General features: G+C 37.5%; 2 protein-coding genes across 5 annotated transcripts in view; both read right to left on the bottom strand.

The window, feature by feature from the left end:
* The window catches only part of LOC309652082 (uncharacterized protein), a 311046-nt gene that overhangs the window by 16096 nt on the left and 271916 nt on the right, over positions 1-23034 (bottom strand). The window lies entirely within an intron of this gene.
* LOC309652101 (peptidyl-prolyl cis-trans isomerase D-like) lies at positions 5-21279 on the bottom strand. Its single transcript, XM_082445642.1, has 2 exons — positions 14987-21279; positions 5-14843 (listed from the first exon to the last, which is right to left on the bottom strand). The coding sequence occupies exons 1-2, from the start codon at positions 15338-15340 to the stop codon at positions 14091-14093; spliced, it is 1107 nt and encodes a 368-aa protein (XP_082301768.1). The 5' UTR covers positions 15341-21279; the 3' UTR covers positions 5-14090.

The following is a 23034-nucleotide window of genomic DNA, read 5'->3' as shown; positions in this document are numbered from 1 at the left end:
AAAGTAGACTGAAATAAAAGAGACTACAAAGTAGACTGAGAAAAAGGTAGAACACAAAGGAAGAGCAGTAACATGACACCCAAAAAAGGAGGGAGTGGTCAAGAGTGTCCAAGGCTATCAAGAATCAAGATGAGACTTAAAAAATATCCACTGAAAATAAACAAATGGGACCTAATGAAACTTAAAAGCTTTTGCACAGCAAAGGAAACCATAAACAAGACGAAAAGACAACCCTCAGAATGGGAGAAAATATTTGCAAATGAAGCAACTGACAAAGGATTAATCTCCAAAATTTACAAGCGGCTCATGCAGCTCAATAACAAAAAAACAAACAACCCAATCCAAAAATGGGCAGAAGACCTAAATAGACGTTTCTCCAAAGAAGATATACAGATTGCGAACAAACACATGAAAGAATGCTCAACATTACTAATCAATAGAGAAATGCAAATCCAAACTACAGTGAGGTATCACCTCACACCAGTCAGAATGGCCATCATCAAAAAATCTACAAACAACAAATGCTGGAGAGGGTGTGGAGAAAAGGGAACCCTCTTGCACTGTTTTTGGGAATGTAAATTGATACAGCAACTATGGAGAACAGTATGGAGGTTCCTTAAAACACTAAACATAGGGCTTCCCTGGTGGCACAGTAGTTGAGAATCTGCCTGCTAATGCAGGGGACGTGGGTTCGAGCCCTGGTCTGGGGGGATCCCACATGCCACGGAGCAACTAGGCCCGTGAGCCACAACTACTGAGCCTGCGCGTCTGGAGCCTGTGCTCCGCAACAAGAGAGGCCGCGATAGTGAGAGGCCACGATAGTGAGAGGCCCGCACACCGCGATGAAGAGTGGCCCCCACTTGCCACAACTAGAGAAAGCCCTCGCACAGAAACGAAGACCCAACACAGCCAAAAATAAATAAATAAATAAAAATAGTAAAAGCCCTGTTTTAAAAAAAACTAAACATAGAACTACCATACGACCCAGCAATCCCACTACTGGGCATATACCTTGAGAAAACCATAATTCAAAAAGAGTCATGTACCACAATGTTCATTGCAGCTCTATTTACAATAGCCAGGACATGGAAGCAACCTAAGTGTCCATCATCGGATGAATGGATAAAGAAGATGTGGCACATATATACAATGGAATATTACTCAGCCATAAAAAGAAATGAAATGGAGGTATTTGTAATGAGGTGGATGGAGTTAGAGTCTGTCATACAGAGTGAAGTAAGTCAGAAAGAGAAAAACAAATACAGTATGCTAACACATATATATGGAATCTAAGGGAAAAAAAAAAGGTCATGAAGAACCTAGTGGCAAGATGGGAATAAAGACACAGACCTACTAAAGAATGGACTTGAGGATATGGGGAGGGGGAGAGGTGAGATGTGACAGGGTGAGAGAGTGTCATGGACATATATACACTACCAAATGTAAAATAGATAGCTAGTGGGAAGCAGCCACATAGCACAGGGAGATCAGCTCGGTGCTTTGTGACCGCCTGGGGGGGGTGGGATGGGGAGGGTGGGAGGGAGGGAGATGCGGGAGGGAGGAGATATGGGAACGTGTGTATATGTGTAGCTGATTCACTTTGTTATAAAGCAGAAACTAACACACCATTGTGAAGCAATTATACTTCAATAAAGATGTTTAAAAAACAAAACAAAACAAACAAACAAAAAACAGATGAATGGATAAAGAAGATGTGGCACATATATACAATGGAATATTACTCAGCCATAAAAAGAAACGAAATTGAGTTATTTGTAGTGAGGTGGATGGACCTAGAGTCTGTCATACAGAGTGAAGTAAGTCAGAAAGAGAAAAACAAATAACGTATGCTAACACATATATATGGAATCTAAAAAAAAAAAAAAAATGGTCATGAAGAACCTACGGGCAAGACGGGAATAAAGACACAGACCTACTAGAGAATGGACTTGAGGATATGGGGAGAGGGAAGGGTAAGCTGTGACAAAGTGAGAGAGTGGCATGGACATATTTACACTACCAAATGTAAAATAGATAGCTAGTGGGAAGCAGCTGCATAGCACAGGGAGATCAGCTCGGTGCTTTGTGACCACCTAGAGGGGTGGGATAAGGAGGGTGGGAGGGAGGGAGACGCAAGAGGGAAGAGATATGGGAACATATGTATATGTATAACTGATTCACTTTGTTATAAAGCAGAAACTAACACACACACACACAAAAATATATCCACTGAATTTTGTGACAAGGGGATCATTGGTGACCTTGGCAAGATCCATATTTACTAGGCTTAGGAATGAATGGGAATTGAGGAAGTAGAGATTACAGGTGGAGAATACTGTTATTCTAGAAATTTTGCTAATAAAAATAGGTAAAGATAGGAAGTAATGGAGGGGGATGTAGGATTCAGGGACGTGTTTGTTTGTTTCTTTATTGTTTTATTTTTTTAGGTCACAGAGATTTGAGCATTATATCTTAAAGGGAAATATCCAATGGTGAGAGTAGTTGAGGATATAGGAGAAATAAAAGACAACTGATAGACTGAGGTTCAAAGGAGGCAAAGGTATAAGTAAGAATGCAGGAAGCAAGATCCATTTTTGACAAGGGAAGGGATACAACTTCACCTGAAGTTGGACAGAAGAAGGTGAAGCTGAGTACAAAATAATTGTTTGTTCAGCACCTACCGTGTACAAGGGCCTTTGCATATACTGTTCCGTCTGCTTGAGATTCTCTTTTCCCCCTATCACTAGGCCAGATCCCTGCTCATCATTCAGACTTCATCTCAGCTGTCATTTCTTCAAGGAAGTCTTCTTCTACTCCCCAGAGACAAGGCTAGGTCTCCCTGTTGCATGCCATCAAGGCACTGTTTTCTCCTCCCTCATAGCACTTTTGACAGTTTGTAATTGTGCATTCATTAATGAATGTGATCATTTGAATGTTTGTTTCATCTACCAGATGGTAAGCTCCATGCGGAAAGAAGTCAAGCCTCCTTTGGCTCACTTCATTATCTCCAGTAAGTAGTACATAGTGCCTAGTATAGAGCAGGTATCTAATAAACACATGTTGAATCATCTTAAATGTATACACTTAATTGCACTAGGTGTTGACAAAATAGAAAATCTCTATTTTGTTTCCTACAAGGGGCAGTTCCTATAAGGCAACTTCAGTCTAGCAGAGAAGATAAGCCATATATCCAAATGGTTATAAGACAGAGATAGCACTTGGTGCAAATAACACTTCTTCCATCAAGTGGAACACTCATCCTACCCAGAATCAATCTCTCCTTCCTCTTGACTTTCATTGCACTTTTCTCATACTGATATTGTAGTACTCTCTTTGGTTTACAGCTTATTAGCTTAGCTCTTCAGTCTTCCTGTCCATTCTGTACATTCCTCTTCTGTTTAAATCAAGTTAGAGTCAGGCTCAGTTGCTTTCAACTGAGAATCCTAATACATGTGATAATTTTCCTTAAACATCAAGCCATTTGACTCAGAATCATTTCAAAACTGGTTTTCTCTGTAGTTTTTTTTATCAAATGCAGTTTTGAAACACATTTGATAGAAATTTTAGAATTTGATTTAAAAAATTGACTTTTTTGCTTTTGCTTATTCAATAGCAGATTAGATTTTTGCTGGATATTCAGGTAATTGAACTGCTCAGCGTACTTAAAACAGCTGGCTGGTTGGCATAGTTACAGTGGTTTAAGATTATGCTGGTGTCAGGACCGATTTGGCTATTTCTTTTCTTTTCTCTTTTCTCTAAAATAAAGATACCACTAGACCCAAAAACGCAAGAGCAGCTACACATTTATGTGGGTTTTTTTTCAGTTCAAATGAGTTATAATTACCCGTAAGGGCACAAATTCTAGCATACTTTGAGGCAATTAGGGAAAGCAGCATAGAAGAAGCTGCGAGGAATCTTGAAAGGTTTATCCAGAACCCTGGGATCCAGAAAAGGCATTACTATGCTTCTGAGAAATATTTTAGGGTATTTGTGGAAGCATTGGGCTAGAAACTGGGAATCTGCAACATTTGGCTGGAAGGCCTAAGTGAAACATGGTATTTAGCACCTCCTGTCTTTGGCAAAATCATGACAGAACTTTGTCATTGCCAACAATTTCCTTAGAGTCTTTGAGTCAGATTTGGTGGATGTCACAGAGCCATTTAGTCTGATATGATCTGGTCTGCTGCTTGGAAGACTAGGTCAATGGTGCCTAGGGGGCAGTATTTACACCAAAATTGCCAGAAAGTGGTATATAACTTTATACCTGATTATAGTTGATAAATTATAGCTGAAAAAGCCAGGAATTTTTAATTTCATCAAAGCTATGTAAAAAAATTCCCCATCTCACATTCCATTTTTTTTAACCTGATAAAGAAAAAGCATAGGCTCTGAAGTCAGACACGCTTAGGTTCAAATTCTACTTCACCACTTAGTAGTCACCTTCAGGTAAGCCACTTAATCTCTTTAATCCAAATGGGAGTCACACCACTTTCCTCATGAGATTTTTGTAAGGTTTAAGTAAAATAACCTATGAAAAGTCCCTGGAACACAATATCTAGCTCATAAAATATACTCTTCAAATATTACTGTTCTTTCCTTCTTTTGAAAAATGGGGATGTAATTTAAAGCTTTATTTTCCATTTACTTTCATGTAGAAATTAATTATACTTTAGGGGCAATTTATTTTATTCTTTCACTATGAAATGAACTATCTTTGCAGAAGTGTATTCATATTTCATGTGGTGGCATCTAATGCATATGACTTTGCATTCTAGAAAATCATAAAATAAGGACTTCTGTCTTTTAGAATAGAAACAGCATAGACAAGACCAAGATTCAGGAAGTATAGGAATAAGGACTCCTTGTTGAAGAGGTCTTTTAGGAAAGAACAGAGGTTCGAATACAAATTTAGGTTTGTGAGAGATTAGTTTATGCTTTATAAAATGAAGATTTGGTATTTTCCTTAAATTTTTCTAAGCATTATACTTTGCATTGAGCAGTAAAATCTTCTGAAGATATCTGGGTGTCGGTTTTTAATGTAATTTTAATATTTCACATTTCCAATTCTGAAGCTGGTTGAAAACAAATACTATCACAATCTGAGAGATTTTCAACATAGACTTTAACTTTTTTCTGCTCTCCTTGATTTGGTGGTTTATGTTTCTAGAAATATTTTCTTTTTAATTTGAGGGTAGTGCATGGCTAGTAATAAAAGAACATTAATCCATTTAGATTTTCATTATGCCTTATATTTAATTTACACTTTTTTCTTTGGTAATTAGGAAGAGAGAAGGAAATGAGAGATCCGATGGAAAAAGCTATGTTAGTTAGGAACACTTCACCATTCCTGATGTTCCCTTTTCACAAAGTGAGCTCACTTAGTCTACTAGGGACCCCTTTCTGAATCCTTTACTTACACTGCCTGTGGGGAGATGGAAGGACACAGTTGAGTGGTAAATTTGGGAAGAATAACTGGGTATGATTGGCTTGAATTTGCCCTTTTTCCTCTTGGGAGCAAGCTTCCTGTAGATAACATAAGTTCTCCTCTGGTCTTCCAGACCACAGGTTATACATGTGGTTACACCTGCAGGGGGAGGCCAATCCCTATCCAGTTCTGTCTAAGACTGGGTGGGTATATTTGCCTAATTCTGGGAATCAGTGAGCAGGCCCAGTACAATCCTAGGCCTAAAGACAAATCCTCAAACCGGACCTTCCCAATAATAAAGGTGATATCTGCATATCCATATTGCCGTCTTTGTTTTGTTTCTCAAAATACTTATAACCTGGGGTAGAAGAGAGTTGGTATTTATTGGACGCCTTTTCTCCCTTTCCCTGGAGAGCACATCATGTAAGAAAATTGTTTTTTCTAAATATTAATTTAAAAAACACTAACTGAATGTCATATAGATCTGAAGTAGCATGTTACATTTTTAACATTTGCTCTTTTAACATGCGTTGCAACATTATATCTACTAATTTTCTCCACATTTATTGGTAGGAAATTGGGATTTGAAACTTGAATGTTCTTCACAAACAATGACTAATGCCAACTCTTCACTTAGAGAATTATGGGAAAAAAGCCAAATCAATGAAACAGCTGAGGAAAGATTGGTGTACAAGAAAAATTAATGTTCACAATTTGGAAAGAGTCTGGAATAGCATATGATATCTGGCATCCAAAAACAATTCTCCACTTCATGATTAAAGGAACATTTTTGAACCATAACCAGACACAAATGCAGCATTAAATAGAACTCAGATGGTCACCTCTCAACCTTAAAGGGAATGAAAGGCAGTGGTTTACTTTTTTTAATTACTGGTAAAATAAAGACAACCAATGGGATGGAAGTGTTTAAAAATGTTTCGTGAGCTCTTTAGTATTGGGCATTAAACTAGTTAACAATGACTACTTGGTATTTTACAAAGGACAAAGTCCAAGATAAGTTCCTAAATCACTGTGTTCTGATATCGCCACCAGAGATATTACTTGTTTTTATTTCTTGGATTGCAGACTATGGATAGGACCCAATAGGAGTGACTATAAAGTAATATGCTTGTCTCTAATAAACATGTCAGAACAAATATGATCATATTAATATTGTCCCTTTAAAGTAGCACTTTGTATATTTATCTCAGTGATGCTGCCATTCAACAAAGTGTGCTCAGATTCCTCTTTTAAATTGATGAATAATCACAACGGACTGCACAAATCTTAAATATACAGATCAATTAAATGTATATATGTAAGCACCACTCAAATCAAGATGTAGAACATTTCAAGAAGCCCAGAAGTCTCCTTTATGCTAACTACCAGTCTTTACTCTTCCCCCCAAAAAAACCATTTTTCTCAACAGTATCAACATAGATTAGTTTTGACAGTTTTTGAACTTTATATAAAATAAAAGCATACGTTATATACTCTTGAGTACCTGTCTTTTGCTCAGCATTATGTTTTTAAAGTAATCCATGCTCGGGACTTCCCTGGTGGTCCAGTGGTTAAGACTCTGCGCTCCCACTGCAGAGGGGGCGGGTTCAATCCCTGGTTGGGGAACTAAGGTCCTGCATGCGGCAAGGTGTGGCCAAAACAAAACAAAACAAAACAAAAAAAAATTATTCATGTTCTTGTTCTGTTTATTGCTATGTAACATTGTACTATTGTGTGAATATACCACAGTTTATGTATGTATTCTACTACTGAAGGATATTTGGATTATGTCTAAAGTGGTGCTATTATGAATAATACCACGATGCATGTTATTGCACACATTTTCTTATGGACATAAGCATTCCTTATACAAAAGTGCAATTGTTAGGTTTTAGAAAGGTATTTAGCTTTTTAAAAAATACTACCAATCCAAAAGAACTAAAAGCAGAGTCTTGAACAGATATTTGTACACCCATGTTCATAGCAACATTATTCACAAGAGTCAAAGAGTGGAAGTAACTCAAGTGTCCATGGACAGATGAATGGATAAACAAAATGTGGTACATACATATAATGGAATATTAGTCAGCCTTAAAAATAAATTCTGACATGCTACAACATGGATGAAACTTAAGGATAAAGGTTATTATGCTAAATGAAATGAGCCAGTCACAAATAGACAAATAGTGTATAATTCCACTTATGTGAGGTCGCTAGAGTAGTCAGCTTGATAGAGACAGAAAGTAGAATGTTAGTTGCCAGATGCTGGGGGCAGGGAGGGATGGGGAGTTGTTGCCTAATGGATGCAGAGTTTCAGTTTTGCAAGATGAAAAGAGTTCTGGAGATGGGTGGTGGAAATGGTTGCACAACAATGTGAATGTACTTAATACTACTGAACTGTACATTTAAAAATGGTTAAGATGGTAAATTTTGTTATGTATATTTTACTATAATTAAAAAAAATTTTAAATACTACCAAAGAGTTTTCAAAAATGATTATAGTAGTTTATACTTCCACTAGCAATGTGTGAGAGTTCCAATTGTTCCACATTCTCACCGAGTTGGTATTATTCATCCATTTAATTTTTAACCATAGTAGTGTATACCAATATTTTGCTGTGGTTCTATTTTGCATTTCCCTAATGATGTTGAGCATCCTCTAATAAGTTTATTGCTTATTTGGATACCTTCTTTTGTCAAGTGTCTGTTCAGCTCTTTTGCCCACGTATTTCTGTTGGTTTGTCTTCCTTTTTTCTTTTTGATTTGTAGGAGTTCTTTATACATTCCAAGTAAAAGTTTTTTGCCAGATTGATAGATTACAAATATTTTCTCCCACACTGTAGCTTGCCTTTTCACTCACTTAATGGTATCGTTTGATGAACAGTTCCTATGCATATTCTTTTGAATTTCCTAATAGGAAAATATTCTTATATTTGGAGGGAAATTTGATCCCTAGAAAAAACGTTTTAATCTTCAAAGCTGAGATGATGATGATGACGATACAACCTCCTCCCCAAGTCTAACCAAGGAGATATAAGGATTGTGAGCTCAGCACACAGATAAGGGTGGAATTAAGTTCTCATTATAAGTAGCAGACTGAGAAATTGCCTTGGCAGGAACTAATCTTTCATGTGTAACTTGTTTATATATTTTGGCTTCCTTCTTGGCACTGAGAAGAACACTTAAAGGTGCATGACTGTGTCAAACAGTAATAAATTTGATGAAGAGTATTAATAAAGTAACTAATCTTGCCATGTATTACCATTTGGAATTTAAAACTATTCAAGATCATGAAATAACATCCAGGTGTGGGTGTATGTGCAAGAGAAAAAGGGAGAAGGAGCAACTGTCCCTGAAGACAGTACAGAAGGACAAGTTCTAAAAATAATTTGGATGCTGCCACAAACACTGAATTAGGTATAAGTTTTCCAACGAGATAGCAATCATTTGGATGTATGTCTCATTGCATTTTAGTCATAAGTAAAGTTCGACAAATATCCACTAGGCCCCCTGGACATGGATGAATGGACCTTAGTGCCCTCTGTGAGGAGAGTTCCTTCACCTCTTGCCTACCCCACCACTCAAAAGGCATTTCAGTCCTCAACCAGAAACTGAGTGAAACAACTGCCTGATCCTAAAAGGAACCTAGGCAAAGCCCTAGCATCCAAAATGTCACAGTTATTGACTGTTAAAAATTCTAACAGCCATCATGGAAGTTCATGGGTTGATCCAAGTTCAGACTTAAGTTAATAAAAAAAATTATCTTCCCTTTTTACTTTTTTTTTTGCTCGTATTCATTTAATGAGTGAATTCATAAAATAAGGGTAAAACAGATTGTAATTGTTTTGCATTGTATAGAGAAATGGGACTGTTTAGGCCAAACACAAAAACAAGCATCAGTGAAAAGCCCAGGGATCCTAGTGATCAAGACAAAGCCTACACATACATTGTTAATATGAACAAATGTAAACAACTTTTTGAGCACTTATTGTTTTCCAGGCACTGGGGTAAGTTCTTTACATTAATTATCTCATATTAGCCTTCAACAACACGATGAGTTGAACACTATGATCACCTCCAATTTATAGTTGAAAGAACAGAAATAGACGGAGGTTAAGTAACTTACCTGAATAAGTTACATGGATAGTGTACGGTAGAGCCAGAACTTAAACCTGATGTGTCTCACCTCAGAGCTACAATGCTCTATTGCCTCCACCACTGAAACCTACCTAACCTGAGTACAGGCAAACCTGGGAGATACTGAGGGTTCAGTTCCAGACCACCACAATAAAGCAAAAATCCAATAAAACAAGTCACAAACTGCACTGTAATCTATTAAGTGTGCAACAGCATTATGTCTAAAAAAAAACAATGTTAATTGTTTAACTTTAAACAATTTTAATTTTAAAATACTTTATTGCTAAAAAATGTCAACCATCATCTGAGCCTTCAGCAAGTCACAATCTTTTTGCTGGTGGCAGGTCTTGCCTCTCTGCTGATGGCTGCTGACTGATCGGGATGGTGGTTGCTGAAGGTTGGGATGGCTGTGGCAGTTTCTTAAAGTAAGACAACAATGAAGTTTGCCATATCAACTGACTCTTCCTTTCATGAACGTTTTATCTGTAGCACACGGTGCTGTTTGATAGCATTTGACCCACAGTAGGACTTCTTTCAAAATTGGAGTCAGTCCTCTCAAACCCTGTTGCTGCTTTATCAACTAAGTTATGTAATATTCTAACTCCTTTGCTGTCATTTCAACCACCTTCACAGCATCTTCACCAGGAGTAGACTCCATCTCCAGAACCACGTTCTTTGCTCATCCATAAGAAGCAACTCCTCATCCATTCAAGTTTTATCACAAGATTGCAGCAATTCAGTCATATCTTCAGGGTCCACTTCTAATTTTAGTTCTCTTGCTATTTCCACAAATCTTCATTCCCTAGTCCAACATGAAAACTCACCCTTCAAAACCAAATTTAGGAGTCACCTTTCTTTACACCTTCCTTAACTTACCAGGTTTCCAAAGTTCTCCAGTTAGGCATCTAGTATAACACTAATAACATTCCATTTTTTTGTTGTTGCTCATGAGTCTGTCTCTCTCAACTAAGCTCTAAGTTATTAGTGAGCATAAGTCATCATCTTACTCCTGTCTGTATCTATGGCAACTAGCCTTCTGCCATATACGTAATAGATAGTAACTGTCTACTTAATTGATCTAAATGGAAGTCTATATAGGGGATATAGTCAAATCTATACTCTGATTTTGATTTATCATTCTGCAAAGGATTGTATTACTAGTTGATTTTCACCACTGGTGTTATCAGATTCAACCAGGTTATTTTATTATTTTTAAATGTGGTAAAATATGTAATATAAAATTTACCATCTTAACCATTTTTAAGTGCCCAGCTCAGTAGTGTTAAGTATATTCACGTTGTCATGCAACCAATGTCCAGAAATTTTTATCTTGCGAAACTGAAATTTTATGCCCATTAAAAAACAACTCCCCATTCACCCCTCCCCCCAGCCCCTGGCCACCACCATTCTATTTTCTGTTTCAATGAATTTGACTACTTTAGATTCCTCATATAAGTGGAACCATACAACATTTGTCTTTTTGTGACTCCACCAGTTGATTTTTAAACTCCAAAAATGTTACATTACCAATGGGCATCAGAAGAGTAAAACTTTAAAGTGGAAGTATTTGCATTTTAATTATTTGTTCACTCACAGAGGGGTTTGTCCTATCAGGACATCTCCAAGCTTATCAGAATTCTCTATTTCCTGTATTTGAAAAGAGCTAATGTGCATTCTCTTATTGTACAAGTTTCCAGATCCCTTGGAGAAAAGACAAGATAGCAGTTGGCATAGGCTAGGAGAAAAAATTCCAGTTAAGGTCTGTAAGCTCTTTAGTGTGTGCTATACAGTGGGAAAAAATAAACAAGTGTCAGAAAAGACAGTAAGCAAATTAAAGAAATACCAGAAACATGACAGCAACCATTCTAGGGGAAAATGGTATCTGTTTCATTCACTCTCAACAAATTTTTGGATTAACTAAAAGTTAAACTTCCGACTTGTCTAGAGTTGTCCTGGGGGAAAAGAATAACAATGGGAAATTTGTGATGTTGAAATGTTCAGAATTTAATGCCATAAATGACAATCTGTACACAATATCAAATCATCTAAATTAAAATGACAAATTCAAGCCATCTTCCAAATGTTGTCTAATTTTTTTTTTTTGTATTGCTCAAGTCTCATCTTGTTCACAATAAAATCCAAAGTCCTTATGATGGCCTGCAAGGCTCTATATGACCAGGTTCCTGTTAACCCGCTGACCTCATTTCCTATCATTCATTTCTTCATTCACTGTTCAGCCTTCTCTAGCCACAGTGACATTTATGCTGTTTCTTAAACACTCTAGATAAACCTCAGGGCCTGTCCCTTTGTCTACCTGGAAAGCTTTACCCCAAGGCATTCTCATGGCTTACCCCATTACTTCGTTCAGGTCTTTACTCAATGTCCCTTCCTCAAAGAGGTTCCCCAGACCACCTTTTATAAAATAGTACCTTATCTCTGTCACTTTCTATCCCCTTACTTGATTTTATTTTTCTTCATAGAATCTATCATTTTCTGGTACATTTCAATATTTTTTTGTTGTCTGTCACCCCTTACTAGAATGAAAACTCTATGAGGTCCATTAGACTTGTCTAATTTGTTTATGCTAGATCTCTAACACCTAGCATAGTGCCTGACACATAGTAGATATTATTCACCGAACTGATAAAGTTCCATTTGCCAAGTCATTATGCAGTAGGTAGAAACTCAGTCTCCATACTGTAGGTAAATAAACATTAGATTCTGTCCTCTAATTAGCTAAAAATACAAAATCTCTCTGACCTTTACTTATTTGAATTCAGGTGTTCTCCAAGTATAGTTCCTGAACCAACAACTTCTGCAGCATCGGGGAACTTGTTAGTAGTTCCCAAATGAATCAGAAATTCTGGGGCTGGTGCTCAGCGATCTGTATTTTAGCAAGCCCTCCAGGTAATGCTTAGGGAACTATCAGTCTAATCCAAGTCCTTTTGCACAAGTGAAATCTCTAAGGGTATGCTAGAAAGAAGTTTTCTTAAAGGTGAAAAATGAAAAAGAATAAATGTATAAAATCTAAGTCCAGAAAAGGCAAGAATAGAAAGATAGCTGCTGCCTTTTCTAGAGTTTGTTTTATTTAATGTTAGCAGAGCTTTTTTTTTTTTTTTTGCATGCCCTATTAGATCTGGGTCAACATAGCTTTCTATGGATGCCATTTAAAAGGACCCTTATACCTGCCTCCTTAGAATGAACCTAAGGATTTACTGTTGAGGCTAAATTTGTGCCTTCTCTTCGTAGATGTATAAAACCTCTTGATTTTAATTGATTTTGTTTTCTTCAGAAACATTAAAAATATTTCACGGATATATCCCTGTATTCCGGATAATGACGTGTGAGTTCAGTGCTCACCATTTTCAAAATGATACATTGCAACTTGATAAGTACTGAATGTAAAAGCCAAGATCTCATTAAACAAAACTGGAAATAGAAATGACAGGCATCCTGAATGGGGGTGCATATCTACATCAGTGACCATTCCAGTAGGAAAAAGTGCCAACATCCTTGAAACCTCTCCCTTTGGTTTTGACTTTTTTTTCAGGATTATTAAGACATTTGAATAAAATAAAGCTTGAAAGAACTTTAAAAAGTATAAAGCACTATACAAGTAAAACTAATCCAAATAATAGCTAACCATTAATTGGACTCCTTTCTGTGCTAGGCTCTATGCAAAGCATTTTACATACATTATCACAATCTCTCAGCAATTCTTCAAGGTAGGTAGTATTACCTTCATTTTACAAATGAGGTTACTTAACCTGCCCAAGGCCATATAATTAAGAAATAGTACAGGTGAGATATGAACCAAGATCTGTCATATTTAAAATCCTATGCTGCTAACCTCTACACTCATTGACTCAGTGCCACTTTCACTGCATCTATAACTATATCCACATGCATATATTTAGATAAATTTCAAATATAGCACATTCTCATTGTAGAAATTAAAACATAAAAGATGTATTTAAAACAAAGAGTTAAACTCCCCTTTGCCATAATCCAACTGCAACTCCACTTTTATTTATATTTGAAATGGGCAAAATTCTGTTTGCCTCAACAGGAATATTTTCCTACTGAAAGTGAAGCAGAAATGTTCTGAAAATATCTATTTTAATAGCTCCCCTGGAAATAAAGCGGTCTGTTTTAATTACAATAAATGGATTAGTTATTGCATTTCTTAAACATGATTCAGTGAAGTGCACTTCAATTTTTATTTTTTATTTTTTTTTAAGTTTTCATCTGTTTATTCAAACAAGATGTGTCTAGGAGTTTAAAATACGCTGGACACCATTACCCTTTGTGAGTAATGCAGAGAGCCATTTAAAACGAAATCAACTTCACCATATTTTGTAACACTGGTCTATTAAGAGTGAATCCCTACGTATTCCTAGACTGTAAACAATGGGAACTGAAGTCTCAGAGGGAACACATTAGGGATCATACATAATAGACAAAATCCTTAAATTGTCTTATTCGCTTTATACAATCAATGCATACTTAAGCAAAACTGAATTCCTTATTAAGCAAACATTTTTGCATAAGCTGCCTTCTCTTTATCTTTCTGTGCCTTTATCTTTTGCTTGACTCTCAGCAATTCTGCCTGGATAGCTTTATCCTCTGGTGCAATCTCCTGAGCTTTCTTAAGATCAGCCAATGCTCGATCGTATTCTTTTAGTCCTTGCCATCCTTGGGCTCTACGGTGCAGTGCTTTGGTATTTGCTGGATCTATTTCAAGGGCCTCCAAACAACTGTCGACTGCTCCCTGCCAATCAGACATCTTCAGTTTCCAAGCGCCGATATTCAGCCCGCAGCTCAAAGTGACTGGCTGCAGCTTTGCTCCACTTGCGTTCTCAGTAGCAGCCTTCGAGCCTTCCACATACCTTAAAACTTTTGTGTATTTTTTAATGGCCATCTCCCAGTTCTGGGACTTGAAAAAAGTATTTCCAATGTTTTTTAAGTCTTCCGTTATTAGTAAAATTTTATCTACATCTTTTAAATCTATGTCTGCATCCTCTGGGAAGTCTGGATGACTGTCACCAGATCCATCCTTTGGGAATATTCCCCAATCATCCCCTTCCTTCAGTTCTCCGCATTCTGCAATAACGTACAATTTGGCAGGTTTCTCACCTTTCACCTCCACATTTTCCAGAATCCTTGCCACACCCATTCCTTTAATCACTTGGCCAAACACCACGTGTTTCCCATCCAAGTGAGGAGTCGGAACCGTAGTGATGAAGAACTGCAGTAATCCCTCCTTATCATGAAGTCCATTCTTATAACTTGAATGATGCAACATACCCCGATGGGGACATCTTGGAACAATGAAGATAAGAAGGCACAGGCACCACTAATGTCCTTTAGGAGCCTGGACATTAACCAGATCTGCTAGTTTGCAAATCCCCTGACATCCCGGACATTAGCGATGGTTTTGCTGCTCTTATAATGGAAATTTTCAACTTCAAATTTTTCACCATAAATATTTTCTCCACCTGTCCCATTCTGATTTGAGAAGTTTCCACCCTGAATCATGAATTTCTTAATAATTCGATGGAAAGGGCATCCTTTGAAATGGAGAGGTTTCCCAGTGGTGGGTCCAATGCCTTTCTCTCCTGTACACAATATATGAAATTTTTCTGCAGCTTTGGGTACAATATCTGCAAACAATTCCAAGGCAATTCGACCAACTCGCTCCCCTCCGATGTCCACGTCGAAGAAGACTCGGGGGTTACTGGGGCTGGAGGGCTTAGCCTGGGGGGACGGGTGCGACATTGTGGCCCGCAGACGCGTTCGCGAGCGCCTGGGAACACCCCGTGGCCGCCGCGCAGCCCGAACCCCCAAGTCGCTCCGTCTGCGAAGAACTGCAGCACTGGCAAGCCGCTTCCGACGGGGGTCCGGAATCCGCGGCCCAATTTCTGGCGTCACCTCCCGACTTCCGCCGCCGCCGCCTCCGGCCCACTTCAATTTTTAAAGCAAACATTTGGACTATTAAGATAGTACCAACTAACCTTGCTACTTGCAAAGCAAATGCTTTAGTTAGTTGAGCTGTCAATGCGGACACGTCCCAACATCTCTGTCTTCCCATTCAGCTACGATTCCTCCTCTAACAGCTCTATCATGTGATAAATTAGTCAGAAGCCTGGCAGTCCATCCAGATTTGCTTCATTCTCCAGCAGGGCAGGTGTATTTAACAAGTCTTTGGCAGGAGCACAGATTTTTTTTTTTCGGCCTGCTGAAAAAGATGCTCCAGTTGTCTTTAATGAATGCTGGCTTGATCCTAAGTTGGAGAATTCTCATGGTATCTCAAAGTACCACATGTCAACCTGAACAATCCATTTCCATACCCACTACACTGATATTGCCCACTTGGACTTACAGTAACATAGCAGAGAATGAATTGGGTGAAACCTTGCCTGTTTTCTCCTCCATTCTTTTTGGCAATTCCTGTTCAGTAAGTTCCAAGCTGGCTCAGTGATATTTATTTATTCTTTGATGCTTTTGTCTGCCAGTTAGAAGAGAAAGGTAGCATGCTGTCACCATCAACTTTTCCCTGCAATCAGCACAATGCACTGCAGTAAGTGACTGCCTCAGCTCCCAAATGCTGAACCTTCACTCAGTTTTAGTGCCCAGCTTCCAAAATGTTGGCTCCAAAACCCAATATGCTCTTATTGAGTCATCCTGTTGCGAGGCTATTCAGAGCTTCTGGATGATCCCATTTTGATCCTTCTTTGTCCATAAGCAATAGGACAAAGACTAAATCTTGGCAGAGTTGTTATTCTGGCTGAAGATCACCTGAGCACATATTCAACTGTCCATGCCATTTGCTCAGGCTACATCGGGACTGCTCTATTCCAATGTGAAGAGAAGCAGTCCCAGAATCCTAGGATTAAAACCAAACAGCCTGAGTCTTAGTAAGGGAATTAAAGACAGCCTTATCTTACAGCCCCCTCTGCCACCAAGATTTCTACAGATATTTAAGACAGAAAGGACTTCTTAGTACAAATAGAGAAAGGGAGATACTTATACCATGCTTGCTATGTAGTCCATTAACAGATAAGAGCAAAAGCGTGCAGATCAATTTCCTAAGAAGGACAGAATTTTTAGACTCAAGAGCATAGGTGGAAGGCTGACAGAGGTGTTCCATCCACTAGGCTTTCTACTGATTCATCACCCCCTTAGTTTCTCCCCACTCCCACCCTGATACTTTCCAGTGATAGACACTCTCCCCTGTGCACTTCAAAATTGCTATATCCATCTGGAGGAATCCAGATCCAAACGTTAATTGAAATTCCACTAGGTATACATATGTAACGTGCTACAATAGAATGGATGGAATAAGATAGATGTCAGAGATGATATTTGGATAAAGACTTTGAATCTGTGTAAAATATTAAATAATCATATTTCCACAAGATAAAACTGAAGGGGACGCAGGTGGCTTCAGCATATCAGACCTACACAGATGCTCCAAACATGAGAAGAAAAAAACAACTCCCCTCTCACAAACAAAGCAAGACTTTCTTGACCACATTTGTGAGCTGGTCAGGGAGAAGTAATGAAAATTGCATAAAGGTTAATGGTTAATGGAGCACCAGCCAGGGAGTCCCAGGGAGCCTGCCACTCAAGGTTTAGGGAAAGGTGCCATATGTATTCAAGTGCTGGCTCAGCTGTGAGCACCTGCCACAATTCTGCTTTTATAGGACACGAACTGTAAGACAAGACTGAGGTGAGGAAAATCCCAGCGTCAGTGGTCAGGAAGTTAGCAATGCATGGTGGCCTTGAGAAAGTGAACTGTCTCTATTGCTATTCCTTGATATAACAGGATAGGCAAGGAGAAAGGTGGAAAAACTCCTTGTTTCAAAAAGATACTCTTTACATGCAGGACAAGGTGCCTCACTGATACCATAAGCAAAAAGACCTGTGAGTACAAAGGAACTTTGTTGTTAGACATTACCCCAGGCCTGGCTGTCTGCCGGTATCAGCAAAGTGAAGTATAGGTGTGGTCTGTTAAGTTGGGAGAAGACAGAAAGGACAAGGAGGAAAAGAAAAACAACAGTTACAGAAGAATGACCATTTGTTCCACTACTGACTTGGACAGGAAAGAAAGATACGGAGCAGCCATATTCTACAAGACATATGGCTTTGGGCAAGGCTTTAACTCCTCTGAGCCTCAGTTTCTCATGAAATAAGGAGAGATTCTCTCAACCTACGCAAATAGTACTTTTAGAATGATCATTTACCGTCCTCTGTGAAAACACTGCCCCTGCAAATGTAAAGTACGTTTGTTCTTTCTGAAATCCATAAAGTCATACTTCCAACTATTTCTGTAAATAGAAGGGAAGGAAGCAGATCATTCTGATGTAGATCTTCCCTCCTCCCCACACCCTCTACACATACACAGACACACACACAGAACTATGCCCGGGGTGGAAGTAGTTACTGGATACACAAACCACAAACTTTGCAGAGGCATACAGTGCTCAAGTATGGTTCTGGCACCTTCTATTTATGTGCTATCTTTTACTTTTTGTGCTATGTTTGTATCATGACTGAGAGCAGTCTAGAGGCTACTGGGAAGTAATTGGAGGTGTTTGGGTCATTTACTTGGAAAGCATGGCTACAACAGAGACCCAAGAGAGAAAAATTAAAAGATGGAAACGTAATTCCTGGAGAAAGAAATATTTTCACAATGATATAAGCAAGATTCCAGCTGGACCCTTGCTTCCCTGCTCTGCACCCCATTTCTCTTTTCCTAATGTCATGTATACTTCTCACATCTGTGCAAGAGCTGGACAGAGGGTCAAGAAAGCCTACCTGCACACTTGCTGAGGAGTCACTGGGCCAAATTCTCACACGACTGACACATTCCTTTTTCTTGCAAAAAATGTAAATGATTGCAAGTGATAGAGGTAGTAGTATTAACAAAATTATGCTTTAAGTAAATTATTTAGAACCTTCAGCAACTTAAAAATTATTGGTAACAAATGACTTGTAATGCATTTCACAAATGCAGTATATTATGATACAGTCTTTGAACATGGTGACCAGTTTGTGGGCATCCTGTCTGTATCACATATTTTAACATGATAACATACACTTCATGTCCCCAATATGTATGTGAGCTACTTGAGGTCAATATTCACATTATCCATCTTTGTATTGTCTTCAGTGTCTAGCATAGTGTTCTATACAAAGTACATAGCCAATCAGTATTTATTTCATCCCTCTTCTACAGCTGAGTAGGTTGGGCAATAGAAACTAATGGAAACTGTGTCTGAAGACCTTACACTGTGAAAGTTTGATTGCTTACATCCTGGTGACCATCCTCTAAGGCAGAGCAGAGAATACGGACAAGTGGAAAGCAATTGTAAATGTATCAGAAATAAAATCATTTTCTTTGAAATAAATGCTTTTTCTGTAAAGTTTTCACCACTTGGTAGTCTCGGGAACATTCTTCTATATAAGTTGGAGCTACAACACATTATGATTGTAGCCTGCAAGTTGTGTAGGTGACTTTTATTATTCTACCCTGAAGAGTAGCTATTACATTAGTAGGTTTAAAATGGAGTTTTGAATTTTCTTAAGAGTAATAATACTGTAAATGCTGCACAAAATTAGCTAATTAAAAAAAAAAAACCCAAAAACCCAGTGCAGCTCTACAGATGAGCTTATCTCTAGGTCCTCAGCAGGATGTCTATTTAAGATAATGTCTATTTAAGATATTTTCCATCAATGAAAGTATAAATTGATTTCATAATTATTAGTTTAAGTTCCTCTTGGGGGATAGTTATAACTCTGAAGGTTAAAAAAGAGTCTATTTCTAAAAATGCTTTCCTTTTCCATTTTAGAAATAATTCTAACACTAGCCATCAGGTTTCAGAAAGAAATGATTTTTTAAAAGCATTTACATATGTGTAACAATGTAAATATTTTTCATTAATTTAACACAAATTGTTTACCACAGCTGGAGAGTCATGGGCAAAAACAATCAAAGAAACTCTCTTGGAAAATTTCCTTCACATTTCAGTTATTCTGTATCCATCTTGAGATACTAAGGGCAGGCATGGAAAGAGGAGATGGTTAAGAGTGTAGATTGCTGACATTAACAGGAGACTTCCAATCAAAACAGACACCAATATGAGCTGATAACTGAGGTTAAACTGTTACATATGTATTACCTCTTTTGTTAGTGTCTGGGGGAGGGGCTTGGATAAACACACTTCTATGAGACCTAGTTCTTCAGAGGTGAAAATGGAAACAAAGCAACTCAACTTGATTTATGTTCCTCAAAGCCACCGTGGGAGAATAATTTATCTGGTATTGACCAATTAATTGCTAGATAATGATTGTTTCATTATTTCAAGTGTAACTCACAGGGGTTAATGGAGATTATCTGTTTTTCAACCACCGGTTTTTAGATAACAGACACCAATACCTCATTAGCATTAAACTAATTCGACATCCCCTAGAAATTATTTATTTCCTTCCAACGCTTGAAAACCTACTCTATATAGGCACTATGGGAAGCACTGGGGATACCCTCTCCCTCCATATAAGTGACAGTGAAACTACATTGGGAGGAAGTGAGAGAAAAAACGGCAGAAGAAGGAACATATTACAATAAGTCCAAGACCAATTATTAATATGAAATTGAATCAGTAATCAAAAAACTCCCAACAAACAAAAGTTTAGGACCAGAAAGCCTCTTTGTTGAATTTTACCAAACGTTTAAAGAAGCCTTAATATTTATCCTTCTCAAACTATTCCAAAAAATTGAAGAGGAAGGAAGGCTTCCAAACTCATTCTATGAAGCCAGCATTACCCTGATACTAAAACCAGACACAGATACACAAAAAAAGAAAATTACAGGCCAAGATTCCTGAAGATAGATGCAAAAATCTCAACAGAATATTGACAAACCAAATTCAAGAATACACTAAAATGATCAGACATCTTGATCAAGTAGAATTTTTCCCAAGGATGAGAGGATGGTTCAATATCCACAAATCAGTCAATGTGATACACCACATTAACAAAATGGATAAAAATCATATGATCATCTCAATAGATCCAGAAAAGCATTTGATAAAATTCAACATCCATTAGCAATAAAAACTCTCAACAAAGTGGGTACATACCTAAACATAATGAAGGCCATATATGATATACCTACAGCCAACATCGTACTCAATGGTGGAAAGCTGAAAGCATTTCCTCTAAGATCAGGAACAAGACAAGGATGCCCAATCTCATCACTTTTATTCAACATAGTATCAGAAATCCTAGCCACAGCAGTAAGAGAAGAAAAAGAAATAAAAGGAATCCAAATTAGAAAGAAAGAAATAAAACTGACACTATTTGCAGATGACATGATACTATATATAGAAACCCTATGAACTCAACCAAAAAATGATTAGAACTAATAAATGAATTCAGTAAAGTTTCAGGATACAAAATTAATATACAGAAATATGTAGTGTTTCTATACACTAATAACAATCTATCAGAATGAGGAATTAAGAAAACAATCCCATTTACAATTGCATCAAAAAGAATACAATACCTAGGAGTAAATTTAACCAAAGAGGTGAGAGTTCTGTAGTCTGAAAACTATAAGACATCAATGAAAGAATTGGAGATGACATAATGGAAAGATATATCATGTTCATGAATTGGAAGAATTAATATTGTTAAAATGTCCATCCTACCCAAAGCAATCTATAATTCAAAGCAATTCCTATCAAAATACCAATGGCATTTTTCACATAACTATAACAAGTAATCCTAAAATTTGTATGGAACCACAAAACATCCTAAATAGCCAAAGCAATCTTGAGAAAGAAGAACAAAGGTGGTGGTATCACACTCCTTGATTTCAGACTATACTACAAAACCATAATAATCAAAAAAGGTATGGTACTGGCACAAAAACAGATGTATAGATCAATGGAACAAAATAGAAAGTTCAGAAATAAATCCATGCTTATATGGTCAATTAATCTTTAAATAAACCCATGCTTACATGGTCACTTAATCTTTGACAAAGGAGGCAAGAATATACAATAGGGAAAAGATAGCCTCTTTAGTAAATGGTGTTGGGAAAACTGGACAGCTACATGCAAGAGAATCAGACTGGACTATTTTCTTACACCTTATAAAAATAAACTCAAAATGGACTAAAGAATTACATGTAAGATCCAAAACCCTAAAACTCCTAGGAAAAAACATAGGCAGTATGATCTTTGACATTAATGTTAGCAATTTTTTTTTTGATTTGTCACCTGAGGCAAGGGCAACAAAAGCAAAAATAAACAAATGGAACTACAACAAACTAGAAATCTTTTGCACAGTGAAGAAAACCATCAACAAACCAAAAGGTAACCTACTGAATGAGAGAAAATATTTGCTAATGATATATCTGATAAGGGGCTAATATCCAAGTTATATAAAGAAATCACACAACTCAATATCCAAAAAACAAACAATCCAAGTAAAAAATGAGCAGAAGACCTGAGTAGACATTTCTCCAAAGAAGACATGCTGATGGCCAACAGACACATGAAACAATGATCAACATCACTAATCATCAGGGAAATGCAAATCAAAACCACAGTGAGATGTTGCCTCACAAGTGTCAGAATGGCTATTATCAAAAAGACAACAAAAAACAAGTGTTGGCAAGGACGTGGAGAAAAGAAATCCCTTGTGCACTGTTGGTGGGAATGTAAGTTGGTGTAGCCACTATGGAAAACAGTATGGAGGTTTCTCAAAAAATTAAAAATAGAACTACCATATGATCCAGCAATTCCACTTCTGGATATTTCCCAAAAATATAAAAACAGTAATTTGAAAAGATATATGCACCCCTACATTCATTGCAGCATTATTTATAATAGCCATGATATGGAAGCAATCTAAATGTCCATCACTAGATGAATGGATAAAGAAGATGTGGTATATTCTCTCTCTCTCTCTCTCTCTCTCTTTCTCTCTCTCTCTCTCTATCTCTCTCTCTCTCTGTCTCTCTCTGTCTCTGTCTCTGTCTCTGTCTCTGTCTCTCTCTCTCTCTCTCTCTATATATATATATATCTCTCATGGGGCATGGGTATGAATTCATTGCAGAGCAAACCGATAAGATTAACCTCAAAGAGTCATAGCCTGAACTGATACATTGTTTTTAAGTAATAAAGGAGCTGGCATCACTGACTAGAACAGGATGAGAGACCTGACCTTTCCCATGGTAATATATAAGGAGTTTAAGAAGAATTACATGTGCCTTAGCTAAAGGTCTTGATTAAAATCCTGGTTCCATTATCATACAATATCCACAATTGTATGGTATTGCATGGTAAAACATTAGTCATATGATCTTGAGAAAGTTACACACCTCTCTGAATCTCAGATTCCTTGGCTGTAAAACGTGACTAGTAATTGTGACAATTACATGTGACACTGTTATGTGAAAG

Source organism: Balaenoptera physalus, assembly GCF_965194825.1.
Source record: "Balaenoptera physalus genome assembly, chromosome: X".
Classification (NCBI taxonomy): domain Eukaryota; kingdom Metazoa; phylum Chordata; class Mammalia; order Artiodactyla; family Balaenopteridae; genus Balaenoptera; species Balaenoptera physalus.
This window is presented reverse-complemented; position numbering and strand designations above follow the sequence as displayed.

Bases quoted from the DNA above. Each gene is read 5' to 3' on its own strand.
- LOC309652101 (XM_082445642.1), bottom strand. From the start codon at position 15,340: ATGTCGCACCCGTCCCCCCAGGCTAAGCCCTCCAGCCCCAGTAACCCC. The intron at 14,844-14,986 runs GTCCGGGATGTC...TCAAGTTATAAG, and splicing joins GCAGCAAAACCATCGCTAAT to AATGGACTTCATGATAAGGA.